Source organism: Brassica oleracea, chromosome C9 (genome assembly GCF_000695525.1).
Source record: "Brassica oleracea var. oleracea cultivar TO1000 chromosome C9, BOL, whole genome shotgun sequence".
In the NCBI taxonomy this organism is placed as follows: domain Eukaryota; kingdom Viridiplantae; phylum Streptophyta; class Magnoliopsida; order Brassicales; family Brassicaceae; genus Brassica; species Brassica oleracea.
The window spans coordinates 14,465,485-14,486,219 of NC_027756.1; the positions used below are offsets into that span (position 1 = coordinate 14,465,485).

General features: G+C 33.8%; 3 protein-coding genes across 3 annotated transcripts; 1 reads left to right on the plus strand and 2 right to left on the minus strand.

Annotated features, from left to right (window-relative positions):
* The first annotated feature begins 1,129 nt into the window (after window positions 1-1,129).
* Window positions 1,130-3,182, plus strand: LOC106313733 (1,4-dihydroxy-2-naphthoyl-CoA synthase, peroxisomal). The gene is made up of 9 exons (XM_013751631.1): window positions 1,130-1,499; window positions 1,590-1,712; window positions 1,880-1,981; window positions 2,083-2,121; window positions 2,207-2,305; window positions 2,411-2,458; window positions 2,542-2,637; window positions 2,742-2,864; window positions 2,953-3,182. Exons 1-9 carry the CDS (start codon window positions 1,254-1,256, stop codon window positions 3,067-3,069), a joined length of 993 nt encoding a protein of 330 aa, XP_013607085.1. The 5' UTR covers window positions 1,130-1,253; the 3' UTR covers window positions 3,070-3,182.
* Window positions 3,183-3,869: 687 nt separating this feature from the next.
* LOC106316773 (dynamin-related protein 4C-like) lies at window positions 3,870-6,437 on the minus strand. The gene is made up of 2 exons (XM_013754645.1): window positions 5,993-6,437; window positions 3,870-5,601 (listed from the first exon to the last, which is right to left on the minus strand). Exons 1-2 carry the CDS (start codon window positions 6,423-6,425, stop codon window positions 4,007-4,009), a joined length of 2,028 nt encoding a protein of 675 aa, XP_013610099.1. The 5' UTR covers window positions 6,426-6,437; the 3' UTR covers window positions 3,870-4,006.
* A 6,646-nt stretch (window positions 6,438-13,083) lies between these two features.
* Window positions 13,084-14,927, minus strand: LOC106314394. The gene is made up of 9 exons (XM_013752267.1): window positions 14,781-14,927; window positions 14,416-14,699; window positions 14,247-14,342; window positions 14,049-14,074; window positions 13,917-13,977; window positions 13,679-13,808; window positions 13,405-13,580; window positions 13,191-13,314; window positions 13,084-13,122 (listed from the first exon to the last, which is right to left on the minus strand). Exons 1-9 carry the CDS (start codon window positions 14,925-14,927, stop codon window positions 13,084-13,086), a joined length of 1,083 nt encoding a protein of 360 aa, XP_013607721.1.
* Between the last annotated feature and the right edge of the window lie 5,808 nt (window positions 14,928-20,735).

A 20,735-nucleotide genomic window follows, 5' to 3' on the forward strand; every position in this document is an offset into this window, starting at 1 on the left:
TGGTTGGCAACGAAGAAAGAAAAATTTAGGGAAGAAGATTTAAAAAAGGAAATAAAAAAAATTAATAGATTTAGGGAATATTTTCTAACCGTTTTTTCCTAGATTTTCGGATTTTGTTTAAAATCTAGTAGAAAGTACATTCTACGTATGGTAGAATAAAGATAATGTGGTAGATATAGAATACAGATATTGTAGATATATGAGAAGTGAGAAGAATGTATATACTTCCATAGAAGATATAAGAACGTTTATTATTACTTATGGTCTACCAGAAAGGCAGAACATAGAAGAAAATATTGATTTTGTATTCTGCCATCTTAGATCTTAATGTTTCCGGTCTAATGCGCATTCTTCGGTATGTAGATCATTGTGTTTCAGTTAGAATGCATATTTTGAATCGTCGTAGATTGTAGATCTTATATACTAACACCTTTAGCCTATTTTTCAATTTACCATTCCAAATATCTTTTTAATCCAAAAGTATTTTTCATAGATGCACATGTTTGACTACTTTAGATTTTAGATTTTTCTTAATTTTTTTGCATTGTAAATTAATTGATATGAATTTTTATAACTTTGAAGAGTAGTGAAAGTCCAAAAGTGACAAAATTTGATTTTGTACTAAGGGGACAATAGCATAGTTTAGTTGTTCCATTTCCCCAAATATAAAAGGATAACAATTGTCTTTATAATAATTGTTAGAAATCGTGGGTTATTTATTAAAATGTAATAAATTTTAAGTTGTTGTTATAATGAAGGCATAACAATGTTATGATATTTGGTTTTATATTATAGGTTGGACTAAAAAACGAAAAAGTCCAAACAACTTTTATAGGTAGAATTTTTAGTACTCCTTCTCTCTTAGTATTGATTGAGAATTTAAAGTTTAAGAATCTTCTTATCTCTTTTAAATGGCAATATAATTCCCCAAAACAGATTTCTTAACAATAAATAAAGCCGAAATAAATCTCAAAGTTAAAGGGCCTTTATGAAAATAATTGCCAAACTAAAACGCAAATGTATATTGCGTTTCGCCTTATCTTATCTCATCGTCAAACGTTCTTAAGAGAGACAGGCGCGCCAAGAGATTACGTCCACTTCCTCTGATTCTCTAAACCTTCACGCTTCTTCTCCTTTGGAAGAATTCAATTGTTTATTCTTTTTTAATTAAAAATATAATTTATCTCTTGTCAATTGTCATCTTCATCACCAATCATTCTCATCTTTCTCTGTCCCTCGCTCCTTCCTCTCCAATGGCGGACTCCAAGGAACTCGGCACCGCGAGCCGCCGTATCTCCGTCGTCACCAATCATCTCATCCCCTTGGAAACAATTCCAACTCGCGTTCACTCAGTGGAACTCTCTACTGCTTCGTCGATGAATGACAAGTACCATAAGGTGCACGGTGAAGTGCCGACTCACCAAGTCGTTTGGAGAAAATCTGATCTCGAGTTTGTTGACATTATATATGAGAAAGCCGTCGGTGAAGATATTGCGAAGGTTTGTTAGTGTAACGTGTTCGACTAACTCTCTCTCTCTCTGCTGTGTGTGTTTCTTTCTTCTTCAGTTGAATAGTTTTTGGTTATGTAGATTACTATAAACCGTCCAGAGAGAAGAAACGCGTTCCGGCCTCAGACTGTGAAGGAGCTTATGCGTGCGTTTAATGACGCCAGAGACGATAGCTCTGTAGGTGTCATTATACTCACCGGCAAGGTAAATTAGTTAGTTATGAGCTTTGTCTAGATTTAGGTTATGTTACTTTGTGTCTAGCTTAGGCTCAAGCCAGAGATGAAACATTGGCCTTAAGCCGCTGTCAAAGTTTGAATGGTCATTTGGCTCCAAATTGATTGTTCTGAATAGTTGTGTTGTTGGTGGTATAGGGAACGAAAGCGTTTTGCAGTGGTGGTGATCAAGCGTTGAGGACACCAGATGGTTATGCTGATCCCAATGATGTTGGTCGACTTAATGTCCTTGATCTCCAGGTATGTCTTTGATTTTCAATACAAAAATAAAAGCTCAGGTTATCTAGTCTTAGTAGGATTAGTGTATTTTTTCCAACTTTGTTTCTTATCTTCATTCTCAGGTTCAAATCCGCAGACTGCCAAAACCAGTTATCGCAATGGTATGCACCTTAATACAATTGCCGGTCTAGTATATTCATCTTTTACTGATCTTGGTTCCATGTCATTTTTGATTGACTAATTCAGGTGGCTGGTTATGCTGTTGGAGGAGGACATATCTTGCACATGGTCTGTGATCTAACCATTGCAGCTGATAATGCTATTTTCGGTCAGACGGGTCCTAAGGTTCTCCCTCTAGCCTCTTTTTTCAACTTTGAATGTGACAGTGAAGTAGGAGCAGAGTTGATACTAATCCTCATTGATCATTAAGTATCGATTTTCTATCTGCAGGTTGGAAGTTTCGATGCTGGTTATGGAAGTTCAATCATGTCTCGTCTGGTAATAACTCGATACAACTAACTGACTAGTACTCCGATGCAACAAAAACGGGCTGATCAAACTGTCTGAAAAAAAAAAAACAGGTTGGTCCTAAAAAGGCACGAGAAATGTGGTTCATGACGAGATTCTACACAGCTTCAGAAGCAGATAAAATGGGACTTGTCAATACAGTTGTACCGGTAAAATTAATGAGTAGTAACCATTAGTGATTCATAAAAGTGTAACTTCCTTTCTTGCTGGTAATTGTTTTGTTCATTCACTGAGACATGTTATTGTGTTATAGCTAGAGGATTTGGAGAAAGAAACTGTGAAATGGTGCAGAGAAATCTTACGGAACAGCCCTACTGCAATCCGTGTTCTTAAGGCAGCACTCAATGCAGTCGATGATGGCCATGCTGGACTTCAGGTTCTAGCCTTTTCCACCAACTTGTTAAGCCACAAGTCAGTATTATTTCATCAATATACTTTTTTCCGTAAAATTATCTGGTACACAGGGACTAGGAGGTGATACGACCCTCTTATTCTATGGAACCGAAGAAGGCATAGAAGGAAGAACAGCTTATATGCAACGTCGACCACCGAACTTCTCTAAATTTCCCCGGCGACCTTGAACTCACTACTAAGCTCAGTTCAGGTGTTTTCATGTCAAACATTTGTCCTCATTTCAATCAAATTCCTTTGTTTTGTTTGCCAAATTTATTCCAACTTCAACTATTACACACAATGAATAATAATAATAATAATAATAATAATTTATCAGAGCTTTATTTGGATTCATAGAAACGAGAAAAACATTCACGTTCCAAGTAAGAAATTATCATCACCACAAAACTTAAAGCAAAATCCAGGTCCAAGAGATCACATAAGCCATAAAAACTCAACAAATTAACCGGGACTTGTGTCAAGTGGTGATTAACTTAAGGGCAAAAGCCTAATACGGTGAAGCCACGAGAGTTTGAATTACAGCCACTAGGAAATTTACATTTCGGCATCGCCAGTGACAGGAAATCGACACATGGTAACACGTGATTAGTCTGAACCATTTCCGTGACGCCAGAATATCCATGTATAATTAAAAAAAATAAAAAAACTCGAGAAATTTATTACCATAGCCAGAAATTGGCAACTGATCAACGATCTTATAGCCACAACTCTGGTTAGCAATGGATTGTATTGTGTACTTGGACTCCCCCAACAATAACACTGGTAGGAAGCTGGATCCTTCAGACTGTCGAGAGTGTGAAGAAACAGCCTGATATGGTCATTGTAATGGGATACAGATGGCGCTTTGATTGGAAGATTGTGATGGGGACTTGTGTTTTGTACACTTCAGGCATGTTACTGCCTCCGATTTTAGCTTAATATAGGCAATGATATTAAGAAAATAGGAAACAGATTGACGCAGACTTGGACAGCAACAAAAGTTTTGACCAAACTAACAACAACAAAAAGATATCACACAGAGACAACATAAACAAGAAGCTTAGTAGCTTAGCGTTACCGCACAAAAGAACATAAACATAGCCAAGCAAGAAAGATCCAACTTGTTCAACGATCTCCAAACCCAGAAGTTTGGTCCACAATGGCAGCCACAACGTCCTTAGACTCCTTCAAGAGCTTCACACTCTTCTTCAACTTCTCCCTCTTGCTAGCCACCGACGGAGACTCCTCCATCATCCTCTCAACTCCTCCACCACCTCTAGGATCCACCATTTCCGCCACAATCTCCTTCTGAAACTGAGTGTTCACCAGATTCTTCACCGAGAACTGAAGATAGAGAGCAAGGTTGTCCACAATCCGCCTCAAGACAATCGTCCAGTACGATGTGATCCTCATCTTCATGTCGAACGCCTGCTGCAGCAAATGAGCGTGGTACTTCCTCAGATGCGAGATCTTCACTTCCCCAAGTCCAGCGAGTGAGAATGTCTCAGGTTTCTTCACATCGTTCAGCACAGCATGGATGAAGTTTTGCTGCGTAGCTGTCTTCTCTGTCCATGTCTTCATGTAGTCAGGGTTACATGTGTAATCAGTCAACTTCTCCATCTCAACCATCTCAGTAACTCGATTCACAGCCTGCTCCTTGGTCTTGGTGATTAGACTGCGACCAGCTCTTTTTATGGAAGATTGAATCTGTGGGAAGTTTTCAGAATACTTGGATAGTACTGATATGAGAACACCTTCAATGTAGTCCCATATCTTCCTGATGAACTCAACCGGCTTCATATGAATGACGTCAACATGTTCTGAGAGGATAGCCAAGAATGCTGATCTTGGTATGAAATTAGGCAAGCCAACGCATTTACATTCGTCAAGAATCTTGATTTCAACCATTAAGAACTCAGTAACAACATCTTCTGGCTTTGCTTGCAGAGTGTCTGAGAACTGGCTCAGCATTTCAGCCAAGCGAGCGGTGGAATGCATCTTTGGCTCATCAGGGAACTCGTAGAAGTCTCCTTGGATGAGAATCTTCAGGAGAGACTCTTTTGCAGAAGTAATGATGTCCATCAGTGTCATCAATGCTTCCCCAGTGGAAGCCATCACCATTGGCAGCTTGTTCAACTCCAACACAGCATTTTCCATCTTCATGTTGATCTTGCGGACAATCTCAGGCAAGCATCTAGCGATCATTGTTGCTTGGATATGCATTAGCTTCTGAGCTAACACAGGGATTCCCACAATATCTTCATCAATCAAGCTTAGCATTGGATGAGTCCTGAAGAGTAACTCTTCTTGCATCCTAGCTTCTTCATATGTCTCTTCTCCAATGCGGTTTCTCACACAGACATAACCAAGTCCGATGCTTACATCATCTGCTGTCACCTTCTCTAGAAGACCTTCAGGAGCCATGTCTGCCTTTGTGACTACAGCCAGAGTCCGTTCACCGGTTTTGTCCACTTGTCTAGACATGCGAATGGACTCACAGGTCGTGAAGTCAACGGTTGCTGACAGAACATTCAGAATGATGGATTCTTGAGGCTCTATGTACTTCATGATCATAGCCGATATCTGCTCATAGATATTTTCTGGCTGTCCGTTCACTGGAACTCTGGTTATTCCAGGGAGATCAACCATGGTAATGTCTGGAACACCAGCCTTCTTCACATGGAGAGTCAGGGGAGCGTCTGAAACCCCTTTACCAGAACCTGCAACACATGTCAAGTACTTGATCACAATCAAAACTTACTTTGGTTAAGTCTCTATCATACAACACTAAAGTTTCATCAGGAAACAAAACTAGTCTATCATAAAATATATAACATCCCTTAAGGCCATCTAAGAGCTTATAAACTCATACACACACACATATTGACATTAGTATTAAGTTGCATGTGCATATGTAGTTTCAGGGACTTATCACAATCAAGACTTATCTAGGAGTTTACATACTCATACAACACATCTTGACACCAGTATTCAGTTACATGTGCATATGTAGTTTCAGAAGGGTTCTCTATAAGCAGCTAGCTCGTTTTGAATGTGCATGTTTCAAACCACAACATTTAACAGAAAGGAAGAGAGAGAGGGAGGACATACCAGCTATCACATCAGTTGCAGCACAAATAGCTTCAGCAATGTGTTCCTCATCCGTGTGAACAACCTTGTAACCATACTCTAGCCAGATCTCAGGTTCAGGGCTAGAACTTTTCTGGAGTCTCATCACAAGAGGAACCCTAGTGCAGATTCCTTGTCCACGAGGCAAGCTGATCCCTGCCAATGACTCTAGCACACTCGACTTCCCCGAAGACTGGTCTCCAACAACGACAATCGTTGGAAGCTGGATCCCTTCTTTCATCACGTTAAGGTTCCTGAGCCTGTCAACAGTGTCGAGCAACGGCCTGATCCGGTCATTGTAAGAAGATACAATCGGTGCATCAATGGGGACAACTTTTTTGTTCTCGGGAGGATTTGCTTCGACAATAGCCAGAGAAGAACTCTGTGAGACAGCATGCTTCTTAGCGCTTTTCATTTTCTCAAGACACGAGAGAAGAGTCGAAGAATGGGGTCAGGAAAGAGAGCTTAGTGGGTAGGTGTAAGATTATGTTTGGAGAAACGCAAAGATATAGAGAAATATTTCAGTTGTTTGTGTATGTTATGAAAGATCATGAATGTGTACGTCTAATAGATTTTTTTTTAAGTTATTTTAATTGGCGAATAAAACCTCGTTTCCAAGTAATTTTTCTTTAGAAGCATTCTAGTTTGAGACAAACCAGAATACTAGTTTTGTTTAGCTTAGTTAAAAGGAATATAGTTCCATTGCAAATATTGGTAGAGAATATTATAGTTTGTGTGTGTCAATCAATCAGTCAAACATATGGCTCTGTGGCAGCACAGCACATGTGGCTTTGTGGTTGCGAATATGTGACTGAGAAGTGAAAGAAGTAATGTTTTGAGATGACTGAACGTAACGAGCAGAAGAAAAAACTCGTTGGGAAAGGAAGAGCAGTCACGACTCATGATTACATCTACAACTCCTAAAAGCAAGTCTACTAAATCTTATCTACTATTCTCTGGTAAATTCATAACCACGTTTTATTGTCATAGTTAGCCCTGAAACTTATATCCGAGATCTGTTATCCGATCTGGGATTTGCTTCGATCCAATCCGAAAAACGGATATCCGGAGGGTCCGCATCCGGATCCGGATCTTGATTTTACGGATTCGGCGGATCCAGATACGGATCCGCATAATGAAATTTTAAGTCCGGATATTCAGATCCGGATCCGAACTTACTATTTATTTAAAATATTTAAAATTTAATTATATTTATATATGTATGCTATATATAACTTTTATATAAAATAATGATTTTTTTTAATTTTATTCAATTTCAATAATTTTTCTTTAAAAAAATTAATAGGCTAAATAAATTAAATAAATCATTTTAATTAGCTAGTTTTTAATATAATTTTTTTTTTTTTCAAAAAGGATCTGGATCCGGATATCAGCGGGTGTTCAGATTTTAGTCCGGATATTCTAACCCCAGATATCCGGAGAGACCGAATCCAGATCCGGATAGCAATTTTACGGATCTGAATTCGCCGGATCCGGATCCGAATATCTCAAAATATCTCAGATATCCGATCCGTCCCAGGGCTAGTCATAGTTACTGCCATAATATTAAAAGATACTATAAGTTTTAAGTTTGTTTATTAATGTTGAAAAAAAAAAGTTTAAAGTTTATCTTTATGGATTTATGTACATATCTATTATGATATTTTTGTAAATAGTTTAGGAATCACTTTGTAATAGTTAATAGAAAAATGAAATATTAGAAAATCCGGATCTTTATAGTATTAGAACAATATTATATCGGATTAGTGTTTATCAATGTACTCTTTATCACGATTATTGTTTGTGATGATATTTGTGAAACCCCAATTTAATAAACTAAGGGCCGGACTGATTTGAACGCAGCGATTACAGTTGCGGGTGCGAAAGTCTGCGGATGCGGATGGTTGGGTTTCAGGCGTTATTAAGCATTTTGTATGACTGATACAACGTTTGAAAATTGTTACGTTTGCGAGATATTTGTAACTGATTGATTATAAGATATTGCAGCGGTTTAATAATAAATTACCCGTATTAACATATTATAACATTAAAAAAAATATAAAAAGCATACTATTGTAATAAAATATAATAATTATCAACATAAAATGATTAATAAAAATATATGTTTATTTATAAAAATTTTAAATTAGTTGAAAGTTATAGTTTTAATAAAATTTGTTTTGAAGATTTATATTAAAAAAATAAAAAATATTTTATTTCATTTATATATGTGTACATCTTTATATATTTGTGTATATAAATGTTTAAAAATTCTAATAAATAGTTAGTTTAAAGTTTTTTAAAGCAAATTATGATACTGTTTGTGAATTTTAATTAATATATAAAATATGTATATGTTTTTTTTTACGAAATTTCCATTTTAAAATTTTAAAATATATTTGAAAATAATTTTATATTTATTTTTCCACCTGCAACCGCCGGCAACCGCAAACGCTAGCTGGAACCAACTTTTGATTTTAAGAGGTTCAGAGCGGTTTGGAGCGATTTTTATAGCTATTTGTATGATTGTTTCGAAACACTGTTAACCGCTACCAACCGCAAAAGCTGCATTTGCGGATCATAGCGGAAAAACCAGTCAGACCCTAAGTTAAGTCTAATTTAGTTTTTTATCTGCTAAAACATAAATATATAATTTTTTGTCTGATTGTTATAATTGATCGTTTCTTATAAATATCAATTATATTTTCTGTATTTATTTGGATAATATTTCAAAATTATAGTGAGAACTTTGTAAATTAATAATATTAGTATTTTGATATTTCATTAACTTATAGAGTTATAAGCTTATTAAAATTTCATTTTTATATAATTTAAAAATGTTTTTATGTAAAATAAAAAAAAATAGTCTATTTTATGGTATGTGTATTTATCAGATTTTATTAATATAAATTTTACGTTGTTTGTACTCGATTATTTTGTATATAGAAATGTAACTGTGGATGTCAATACATTTTAAATATAATATTACATAATAACAAAGATATATTTAAAAAGAAAATTAAAGATGAATTTCACTGCAAATAAAAACATAACTATACAATAGATATGTTTTAGATTTATATAAATAATGTAAATATTAGAATTGATTTATGTTTATATTAAAACCATATAATTACATAAAGCTTATAAAAACTATTAGTTTATTATTTTATCTAATTGTGTAAAAAATTATATTATTTAATTCGAAATTAGTAAAATTTATTAATTTATTATATTTATTAATTTATTAATACTCTCGAAGTTTCTACCGAAAAATCCTTATTTGGCACAATATTGGTAGTTGCTGTAGATGCTGTCCACAGCCCTATTTATTTCTATAATATCAAATTCAGAGCAATCAAACTTTAATTTTTTTTTTGAAACCACATCTTTTGAAATAACCTACAGCTGTACAAGTGCTCTACAGAGCCAAATATCCAAAGCAATTGTTTAGTGATTTCCATAAAATTTTACAGCAATAAAATCTAAAGCCACAGCAAAACGTCCGTAGACTTTTTTCTGCAGCAAAAATTTTAAACCTACATCTATTATTACCAATCAGATCCTTAATATCCACATAGACAAATACAGTGTTATCATTTATTCTTGTAATATTATAGCATATTATTTGTATTACTTTTTCGTGTAACAAACCAATTACATAGAACCCACATGAATATATACGACGAATAAATCCAAAAAACTAATGCTAATTAGATGTTGATCCGCGCAACTGTTATAATTTTTTAAACCTTTGAATAATATTGTTTCTCTTAAATATTGATTATTTTGATAATTGATTATTTTGAATACATCCAACTAATCCTCTCCAAATGTATGTGTTTAGTACCTCAAAAAATCATAAAATATAATGAAAATACTCACTTAAGTAAGGTTAACACAAATTTTTAAAAAGAATCAAAGAGCAGAAACTCAAATATGAATGGAGATGATTACTATAATTAAAACACTGTTAGCTACATACTAAATATGGTTGAGCATGGTTGAAAACAAGAATAGTGTATAGATATCTAAGTATTACTGCAATGTTCACACGAAGAAAGTAGACCAATTATGACCATTGAGTTGTGATTTATATTTTAATAGAATAGACAGATAAGAATATTAGATTTTTGTTAAAAATTATTGACATAAGTTGTTGATATACGGTGTTTTTGACATCTTGTATATATGTTTTCTAATTGGTTTTTAAGTATTTATAGAGTTTTCTTAGTCCATTTCGAATCATTTCATATCTGGAGTGCATTGGATGGGAGATGAACTATCTGGAGCAAAAAAGTGCAATTTGGAGTTTTTCATGCAGAATAATCTGATGATTGTTTTTGATTGAGCGGAGCACTCGAATGCATGTTCCCGCGGCAGAGATTTTTATGAAAACTTCTAATATTTCAGAATTTGCCATAATCATTCCAAGTTTCTCTCAGAGCTGCCAGGAACCTCGACATATATCTTCTTCCTCTTTACTAATATTTTCTATACTAGTTTTTTAGAAGAAACCAGACCCTAAAGTTTCATTGTTGCGATTTCATATATTGTAAAGGGAGTAGGATCTTGACATTTTTGAAAATATTCACGAACCTTATCTTATTTATTTATTGATTCTGCATGTTTTCTTCGTCTATTGTCTCTGTGATTTCTCTGTTTATGGCTGAGTAGTCACTTGTTAGGTTTAGGGTGTTAGAGATCATGGATCAGTGAACTATACACAAATAGGATTGTTATTCTTAGATATATCTATCTATTGATAATCTTAATGCATGTGTTAAATTGGTCATTTAGCATCTGAATATAGGTTTAATATAATCATCGAAAGTGTTTTAAGTTGCTAGAAAAAGCAAAGATAGTCGATTTGTCCATAGATAAAGACACAATTTTAGTGTATCAATTGTAATATTACACTAGACCTTGATCCGCGCGGGCGCGGGTGTTCGTTTCGGTTTGATATTTTATGATATTTGTTATAATTTATGTAATCGAGATATTATATATATTATATGGTGATTTTTGTTAATTTTATATTCAATAAAAAAATATTTGATATGTTTTTTTCACTCATCCACTTGCATGGATTATTTTGTTAAATATACAGAAGTGAATAAGTTCATATTAATTATTAACCATATTTAGTTATAGATGAAATATAGTTGGACAGATTTTATGTATATTAGAAAATTTGAATTTATAGTTTTTAAAAATATGCTCTTTTTAATAATATAGAGTAAATAATTTATATATTGAAAGCAATTTATATTATTTATAAATGGGCTTTGTAAATGCTGGTGATAAATCTGTAAACATAAAATAGATTTGCTAGCCCAAATTCCCCTGGAAAATTAACAAAGGCCAAAAACATTATTAACAACTTTACACAGGAAAAAAAACTGTTATGCGATGACAAAAAAAATATACCTCGAGAATTGAAAGAAGAGTCTAGGGTCCGATGAGGTATTCGGCGAATTCCAGGGATCACTTCAAACGATTGCCGATTATCATCTGGATTTAGAAGATGTAATGAACGGATTAATAGACACAAGCAAGGTACCAATTACTCTGTATTTTCTGTTTAACATCTTCTTGTATACTCTGTTTGATATTAGCAAAACGTTTTTTTGTTTAGAACAGGTTAATTGTTTGCTTGATTGTCTATGAAATCATGACATAGAAGAAGAAAAAGTAAACATGGATACATAAATTGAAGAAGCGCCTCATGCGTCAGTGGTGATGGGTTGATCATCGTTCAGTTTTAATCGAGTTCGGGACAGAGATAAGAGCAGATCCGTAAAAAGAAAGGGGAAGAAGCCGACAAGATAAAAAAGAAGATAAGTACTCTTTTCATCATATTTGAAATTCCCTGTGAGTAACTTATACATTGAAATATGTATTATAGAAACTTGTATTGATAATAAGAGTTAGATTGCTTAATGTTATTATAAAAAGGTTAAGATTGGTGAAGTTTATTTTGTTTACTTTAGTAAATTGTAGTTGTTCAAAACAATTAGTAAAACATACATAGAAGGTGATAATTTTTTATTTACTTGAACACAATATATGGTGTGCATGTAACAGAAATCAGGTTTTTGATTCTCGAACTGAGCAAAGAATAGGACAACAGATCAGTTCAAACACCACAAGGTTAGTAAATTGCTGATGAAGCTTATTTTCTTAGACACGTTAACATATAGGATGATCATAACATTTAATTAATGTAGGACACATAATATTGTTATTGTGCTAGGTCAATAGTTATGGTTATTTGTTTTCTTATAACTTGATCTCACGATTCGTAAATTGTATGCGGTTTGGATGATTGTGTTATCACCAACTAAATCATAATTATTTAATAATAAAAAAACAATTGAAAATGTTTGTTTATTGTTCTGCAAAACCCGAAAATAAGTATAAAGAGTGCTTAGTTTTGATGATGACTCGAGAAACAGAAAATATGCATGTCTTGTTTGTAAAGCTCTGAAACCTGCATTCGAAAAGAAGTAGAAAACATTACTGATGAATATATATTTAAATCACAAAATAAGTAGATGACAACTCTTTCAGAAAAAATTTCCTAGACACTGATACTATTCCAGGTTAGCAAATAAGTACTTGTTTCTAATGATTTTTTTCTCATTAGAAGACACATTTCTAATGAGTTTTTTCTAGTGAGTTATGTACTTATCAATTTCTTAAAGTACATAACCAAGCTGGGAGATCAGCATCTTCCTCTCTGCGTTTTGTAAAAGGTGTTTTGCATTCTTCTGAATCATTCTGGCTGTTTCCTTCCAGCATGAGCACCTAATATACAAAATTATACAGTTAGCAAAACTATAATATACGAAACTTTAATTTATTACAATGTATGTATAATCTAGAGAACAAACTCACATCACCAGAAGACAGGATAGAAGATGATGTGCCAGTCATTGAGGTTGGCTCGGATTGAGATTCCACTTTAAGAATGTGATCTCCAGACCAGACCTCAAGAACTTTAAATGTTCCTGCCCCATCCCTCGCATTGTCAGAGTTCACAGAAATGCCAAAACAAAAAGATTTTCCTTCTAAAGCTCTGATAGGTTCTGGTGGAGCTCTGGATCAATCTGTAAACATGTAAACTTAGGATTTGCGCATATTAAATCAAATGCTTAAGAGCAGAAACCAAACATACCTCATCATAGGAGCCATCCCACAGATCAACAGCTTCATGTCCAACAATGGTCTTAGCAACAGTGTTCAACAACATCAACTTACATGTTTCTGCGTCATCCCTCACAATCAAATGAAGCTTGAACCTATTAAAGTTCACGAAATTAATTTAGAGTGGTGTGAAAATATATTGAAAAATCGAATAAAGAACTAAAGACTTGAAAATATGCGCTTACAGAGGTATCACTTCTGTGATTTTAACTTGGCACTTCTCACAACGCCAAAGTTGGTTGTCGTCATGGTTTGATGCAAGTTTTATGGCACGATGTTTGCAACCTTTATGCCCAAAGTAGAACCATGCCCAATCAGTGTCAACAGCTGCAATTGAACAAATGATTTTGCAGTTCTCCACCTAGGAATATATGATCACGTTTATATTACAATAAGATTAGTGGCACTTTACTAAATAAAAATCTTTACTAAATAAAAATTCTTCTGTAGGAATATAACCAGATTTGAAACAAAGAGTTCCGAAATCATCTTGATCTCAAGCTTGTTCCAGTCATCTTCTTGTAAAACGATTTCTTTCTTACCATATTTCTTCTCAATAACAGCAAGAGGAAGCTCGTCTTCCACCAGTCTATACATATATGTAGAAAATATTTACTGTCTAAGGAAATTACCAAGATATAACAAAAAAAAAAATAAGTCTATCAAAACTTACTTCTCCTTGAACTGTAATGCTTACTCCATAGTTAGATCAAGATAAACAATGGATGCATCAAAAGCATTTGCGATTTTCACCTCACCTATTAACACCCAGATAGAATTAGGCACATAAAAAGAATACAATAATATGAAAACGCATTTAAAAACATACCTCTGTAAAAACTGATTTTGGCGAACCTGATCAAACAGATCAGTGGTTGTTCACATTTAACATAAGCCTCCAATTGCTCTGCATATTTTCCCCATAAACAACATGCAAGGTCCTTACCACTAAAAAAGCACAGCTATTAGCACAAGTAAATCAGAAAGTCGTGTACGCAAGCCGGAAAAAAATATAAAAAAAACTTACTTTGCATCAACCAAACGAAATTGAACTTTTTTCCGGTCCTGTCCTTTAACTTGGACGGTTTGAACTGGTTCAAGGCTTACGGTTTTCCCATAACATCTGTAAGATGAAAAAACACATTAGTATACAGAAGAACATTCAAAACCAGAAAGTGAAACTAAATATCGGAAACATTGACATAAAGGTATTACCAATAAGGAAGTTGGTCTTTAAGTTCCCATCATTGATGTCTTCGTATATGGCAAGAGGCAGGAAGATGCTATCTTGAATTAGGTCAGAATTTGTTATCACAGTTTCGTAACTGATCGTTATTTTGTATGGATGGCTTGTTGGCCGATATTGGCCCGATGCTTGCGAAACGGAAAACGTTGTGAGAACACACCATTTTCTCAGGGGTAGTTTTCGCTGGACACTCAAAATGTGATTCCTTTTGCACATAGCAATAATCTTTTCACCCTACAAAAGAATCACAACATAATGTAAGTTATGCATATTAAGGAACTCTAAAGTAATGATTGATTGCGTTTTGAAACTTACTTGTTCATCGGTCAGAACCATTTGAAGAGTCTTCCCACCAGAACCAGTGTTTTGCAGCCATGAATGTAGCACTTTCACTTGAGATCGCCATTTAGTCTTAAATGGTTTCAAGTCTTTGACAGGCATGAGACTTCCGTTGTTTGCCATTTTATGTGTTTTGGTTTAGATCGCAAAATGAATGTTGTTATTGAAAGTAGAATGAAGGATATATATAGATATATAGGTGGTATATTGATGATAGGTAAATCTAAACTAATTATTATAAAACTTGATGAGCAAGTCGTTCAAGATAAGGAATATACTTAATATTCAAATATTTTTTCAAAGATTTTTGTGGTTACACTTTTGATCACGTAATCACGTAATTAGGGAGGTTAAAATTTTGATATTTAAAATTGGTTGTAATCAACCGGACCTATATTATCGTGATTAGCAAGTATTTCTTTTAATTATTATAAATGTGAGACCTTAAATGTAGATGATTGTTATGTTAAGCATTTAAGATATTTTAAGGTTTAAAGGATAGTTAGTTGATTTGTTAAGATTTTGAATTGATATCATCGGATATATTGTTTTAATGACATGTGGAAGGAAGATATTCGAAAATCTTGATCTTATTTTTGTAAAAAAAAAAGGTTCTCATGTAATATTGATCTATAATGTAATTATTTAATAAATAAGAAAACCGAATACTTTCTACTCTAATGTGAATTTGCCAAACCAAATCGGAATATATTATGTAATAAACAAAGTTCGGTATAGGAATATTTTTAGAAACTACTTGTTACAATGTCCTTTTAAAAATATCTTTAGAAAACAGTTGTTATAAGTTTGTGCTTATGTGAAATATGATTATGAGTCAAATTTTATTGTTAGAGATTATAGCTGGTTAAAGATGGTTAGATAGAATACCGGAAAATATGATCTGTGGTATGATTATGAGTCAAATTGCGCATGTGAAGTACAAATAAAGAACTTTTTAATGGGCTATGTTAAAAACATTAAACCAGAACTAATTTTTTTCCATGCAAGTCCGTATATCTACATAACGTAGCCCATTAAAAAGTAGAAAAAAAAACGAAATGGGCTTGGTTAATGAGGTTTGGCGTGAAATGGTAGATGGATAAATAAGTAAAAGCTCTTTAATTAAAAGCAGCGGCAGTCTGTTGTAAATAATGAGAAGAAGTGCGGGTGAATTCTCATTTGTACTTCGCTTTTAATAGGATAGATGATAGAAGCATTTAAAGTTGTGACCTATAAAAGATAGTTTAAATTAAAAAATCACGCATCTAATGTCATGATTTATGTGTTTAATAAATAAGATATTTTATTTTTAAATTTAAACAGAAATGAATATTGCTTTCCAACAAAAACCTTTTGAAATCTTTTTAAACTGTATTTTTGAAGTAATAATTTTAAGTTGTTATTATCATAAAAATATTTTATATAATTTTAATTTTCGTTTAATGAATAAAAACTGAATAAAAATTTAAATTTCAGATTATATTTTATGATAAATAAAATTTAAATTAATCAAATTTCAGAAATAAATTTTAAAATAATTCTGAAAATATTTTAAAAAGATTTTGTTAGAATTTTCTTAGATAAATATTTATTTTGTTTTAAATAAAAAATAAAAATATTAAAATATATTATAATCAAGATATGTACAATTGATAAACTTTCTAAATAATAGTCTAACTTAAAATATCACACATAAAATGAAGTTGCGACTTCTATTTTAATAGAATAGATTTGAATTTTTAGTAATATTTTCTAAATTTTCTCAACAAATTTAATTATAATTAAAATAAAAAGTAAATTTATAATTAAAATTTTATTTATCATTAATATTTTAAATGAATTATTAAAATTTCATAGTTTTCTAATAACATTTTTTTAAATAGTATATAAACTAAAGGTTATCATATACTATTATATTTTTGTATATAATTTTTTTAAAACAATATATTATTGAGACTTTCAAATAAATAAAAAGATAATGTATAGTTGTAGATATAAAGTTTAATCTATGTTAATAAAATTATTTTTGTATAATAATATTATATAGTTTACGAATTTTAGTCCATTTAAATGATGAGTGATAATTTTTTTAAATGAAACAATATTTTTTAAAAAAATGTCAATTTACCTATTTAATATAATTTTGTCATATTTAATTCATATAGCACTTCTATTTTTATATAATATGTAATATAATTATGAAATTTATAAAAAAATAGCATCAATTTTTTATTTTCTTATTTTATAATAAAATTTTAATTAACATTGATTTATAACAATATTATATTACTAATAACGAAATTAATTAATGTGTTATTTTATAAAAGTATTTAAATTTTTAGTAAGATTTTGTTAGCTTCTTTCTCAGCAGATTTTGTTATAATAAAGAAAATAAAATTCAACTTTATGGTTGGTTTATTAATAAAGTAAATAATCAAATATGACATATTAACTAATTATTTAAGTGGTCCTGATATGATTTGTTAATAGTATATAAAAATAAGATTCTAAATAAATATATATTAGATGTATAATTTTAAACAGGTGGGTATTAAGTTAACACATAAGTCATAACAATTCAATAGTCATCTAGGTATTTTCATATTTATTATAATGAGATATTCTAACGTAAACACTTGAAATAAATCAATATGTGTTCTGCTATATTAATTTTTTTTTTTTTGCAAAAGTACTGCTGTAATAAGGTAAGAGTATGATTTAATAGTAGCCCTTAATAGTATTGTGAAATAGTTTCTCGAGGCATGAAATAGTTTCTTCTATCCTCTATGCAGCTTATGCATTTTATTTTGTTCCCCTGCGTGGGTTAAGGCACCTATTGGTGTTGTTGCTTTCTGTTTTATCGATTTGAACTCTCCCAGTCGTTTGGTTGGTGTTTCTCTTATGATCATCAACAATTTGACAAAAAAAAAACTGATGGAGCTGAAGGGATAGATGGAAAGCTTGAGTCTCACGTTCCAGGGAAGCTAGAGAAACAAGTTAGGTTTCTGGTTTTCTCCACGAAAATCAGAAAAGAGGCTCTGTTTTGCTACACGAAAAACAGAGGTTTGAGGTTTGCAAGAATACACTTCTCGTAAAAACTCGGTTGCAATAAAACTCTTTATTAATTCAATCAATCGTGTCTCTCTTACAAACCTTAGAGCACTATTTATAAGAAAGCCAAGCCTAAGAAATAGGAAAATTAACTTATCTAGGAAAAGGAAAATTAAAGAAAAGTAGAACGTAAAGAGAAAAGGAAAACATTGGTTCCTCATCGAACAAGGAAAAGGAAGACGTGTTCGCTAAGGTTAGGATGTGCTGCATCAGGTCTCCCCGGGTAGAGAAAGATTCGTCCCTGAATCTGGAACCTCGTTTTCACCATGGTATGGAAATAAGTGCTTGACATTGAAGACATCTGAAGTACGAATGTGATCAGGAAGACGAAGCTTATAAGCATTTGCGTTGATGCGGTGAATGACTTCCACTGGCCCAATCTTACGGGACTTCAATTTATTATACTCATGCGCTGGAAATCTATCTTTAGTGAGAACCACCCACACGAGATCACCAGCCTGAAAATTAACCTCGCGACGATGCTTATCGGCAGCTTCCTTGTAAGAACTCTTAGTAGTCTCCAAATGTGATTGAGCTTGCTGATGAACAAGTTGTAAGTTGTCGACAAAGTCTATTGCTTGCCCATGTAATCGAGATTTGTCAGGCATGGTCGTCAAATTCCAATGGACCTCGAGGGACGATGCCATAAACCACATAGAATGGATTAAAACCCAAGCTTCTGTTGTTAGCATGATTATGAGCAAACTCATCCTGTGATAACTTTGTTTCCCATGACTTAATGTTATCGCCCACCAGACTTCGTAGCATGTTCCCTAAGGCTCGGTTCGTGACTTCAGTTTGACCGTCGGTTTGAGGGTGATAGGCAGAACTCATATCTAAACTTGTGTTGAGTCCCTTCCACAAAGATCGCCAAAAATGGCTTAAGAAACGCGTGTCCCGATCTGATACGATGGAGGTAGGTAGGCCATGAAGACGGTAGATCTCTCGAAAGAACAGTTGTGCGACTAAGACCGCATCAGTTGTTCGTTTGCACGGAATAAAATGAGACATTTTGGAAAATCGATCTACTACCACGAAAATAGAATCATTGCCTCTTTGAGTACGCGGAAGGCCTAACACAAAATCCATACTTATGTCAGTCCACGGCTCAGTAGGGGTCGATAAAGGAAGGTATAAACCCGCATTAGATGCTTTTCTTTTAGCTTGTTGACAAGCACGACAGCGTTCAATATATCTCTCAACATCCCGGCGAAGAGAAGGCCAAAAATAGCGGTCCAAAACGAGCTGAAGAGTTCTGTCGCGTCCCACATGTCCTTCAGAGTGCAGCTCTTCCAGGATGCGTAAACGAAGGCTACAGGCTGGGATGCATAACTGGTTCCCTTTGAACAAGAACCCATCTTGGAGCGTGTAGTCTCTATGAAGACCATTCTGTGTGTCGAGCCAAATACGAGCAAAATATGGATCCGTTTCATATAAATCGCTGAAAGACGCAAAACCTGTAACCGAATTGAACATTGTTGTGAGAAGGCATTGGCGACGGCTTAAGGCGTCAGCTACACGGTTTAACTTCCCCAACTGATGCTTAATGCTGAATGTGAACTGTTGTAAAAACACAATCCATGTTGCATGTCGAGCAGAAACTTTAGCTTGACTATCAAGATGGCGAAGAACATCATGATCGGTGAATAACACAAAATCTCGATGGTAAAGGTAATGTTTCCAGTGCTTAATAGCTTGAATGATTGCATAAAACTCCATGTCATAAGTGCTGTAGCGACTTCGTGCTCCGGTTAGCTTCTCACTAAAATATGCAACTGGTCGACTCTGTTGGCTTAAAACAGCTCCTATGCCTAGCTTTGAAGCATCACAATGTAGCTCAAAAGTTAAGGAGAAGTCTGGTAAGAGAAGTACTGGGGCTGTAGTCAACTTTGTCTTAATAATCGCAAAAGCCTGATCTGTAGCAGACGTCCATTCAAACTTTCCGTAACGCATACAATCTGTTATTGGCGCCATAATGGTACTGAAATTCGCCACAAACCGTCTGTAGAATGATGCCAAACCATGGAAACTACGAACATCTGAAATTGTACGCGGAATCGGCCATGACTTGATGGATTCTACTTTCGAACTATCCACGGACAAGCCATCTTTGGAGATCACATATCCTAAGAACAATACATGGTCTATACCAAATTGACACTTCTGTTTGGCGGCGAAGAGTCTTTCTTTCCGTAGGACGCTTAAGACTTCTCGAATATGGGCAATATGGTCGTCCAAGGAAGAGCTGAATATGAGAATATCATCAAAATAGACCACCACAAATTTCCCAATGAAAGGACGAAGTGCTTGATTCATAACCCGCATAAATGTGCTTGGTGCATTAGATAATCCAAAGGGCATAACGAGCCATTCAAATAATCATTCCCGAGTCTTGAAAGCTGTCTTCCATTCATCTCCAGGACGAATTCGAATCTGGTGGTAGCCGCTTTTAAGATCAATTTTTGAGAAGATGGTTGCGGCGCCAATTTGATCCAAAAGATCATCGAGGCGTGGAATAGGGAAACGGTAACGAACTGTTATCTTATTGATAGCACGACTATCAACACACATACGCCAAGATCCATCTTTCTTTGGAATTAATAGAGCTGGTACTGCACAAGGGCTGAGACTCTCGCGAATATGTCCTTTCGATAATAAACTTTTGACTTGTCGGCGTAACTCTTCATGTTCTTGTGGACTCATCTGATAATGCGGTCTATTAGGCCATGAGGCTCCTGGAACCAAGTCAATATGATGTTGAATATCTCGTAACGGTGGTATCTCCTTTGGCAAGTCGTCTGGAAACACATCTGTATATTC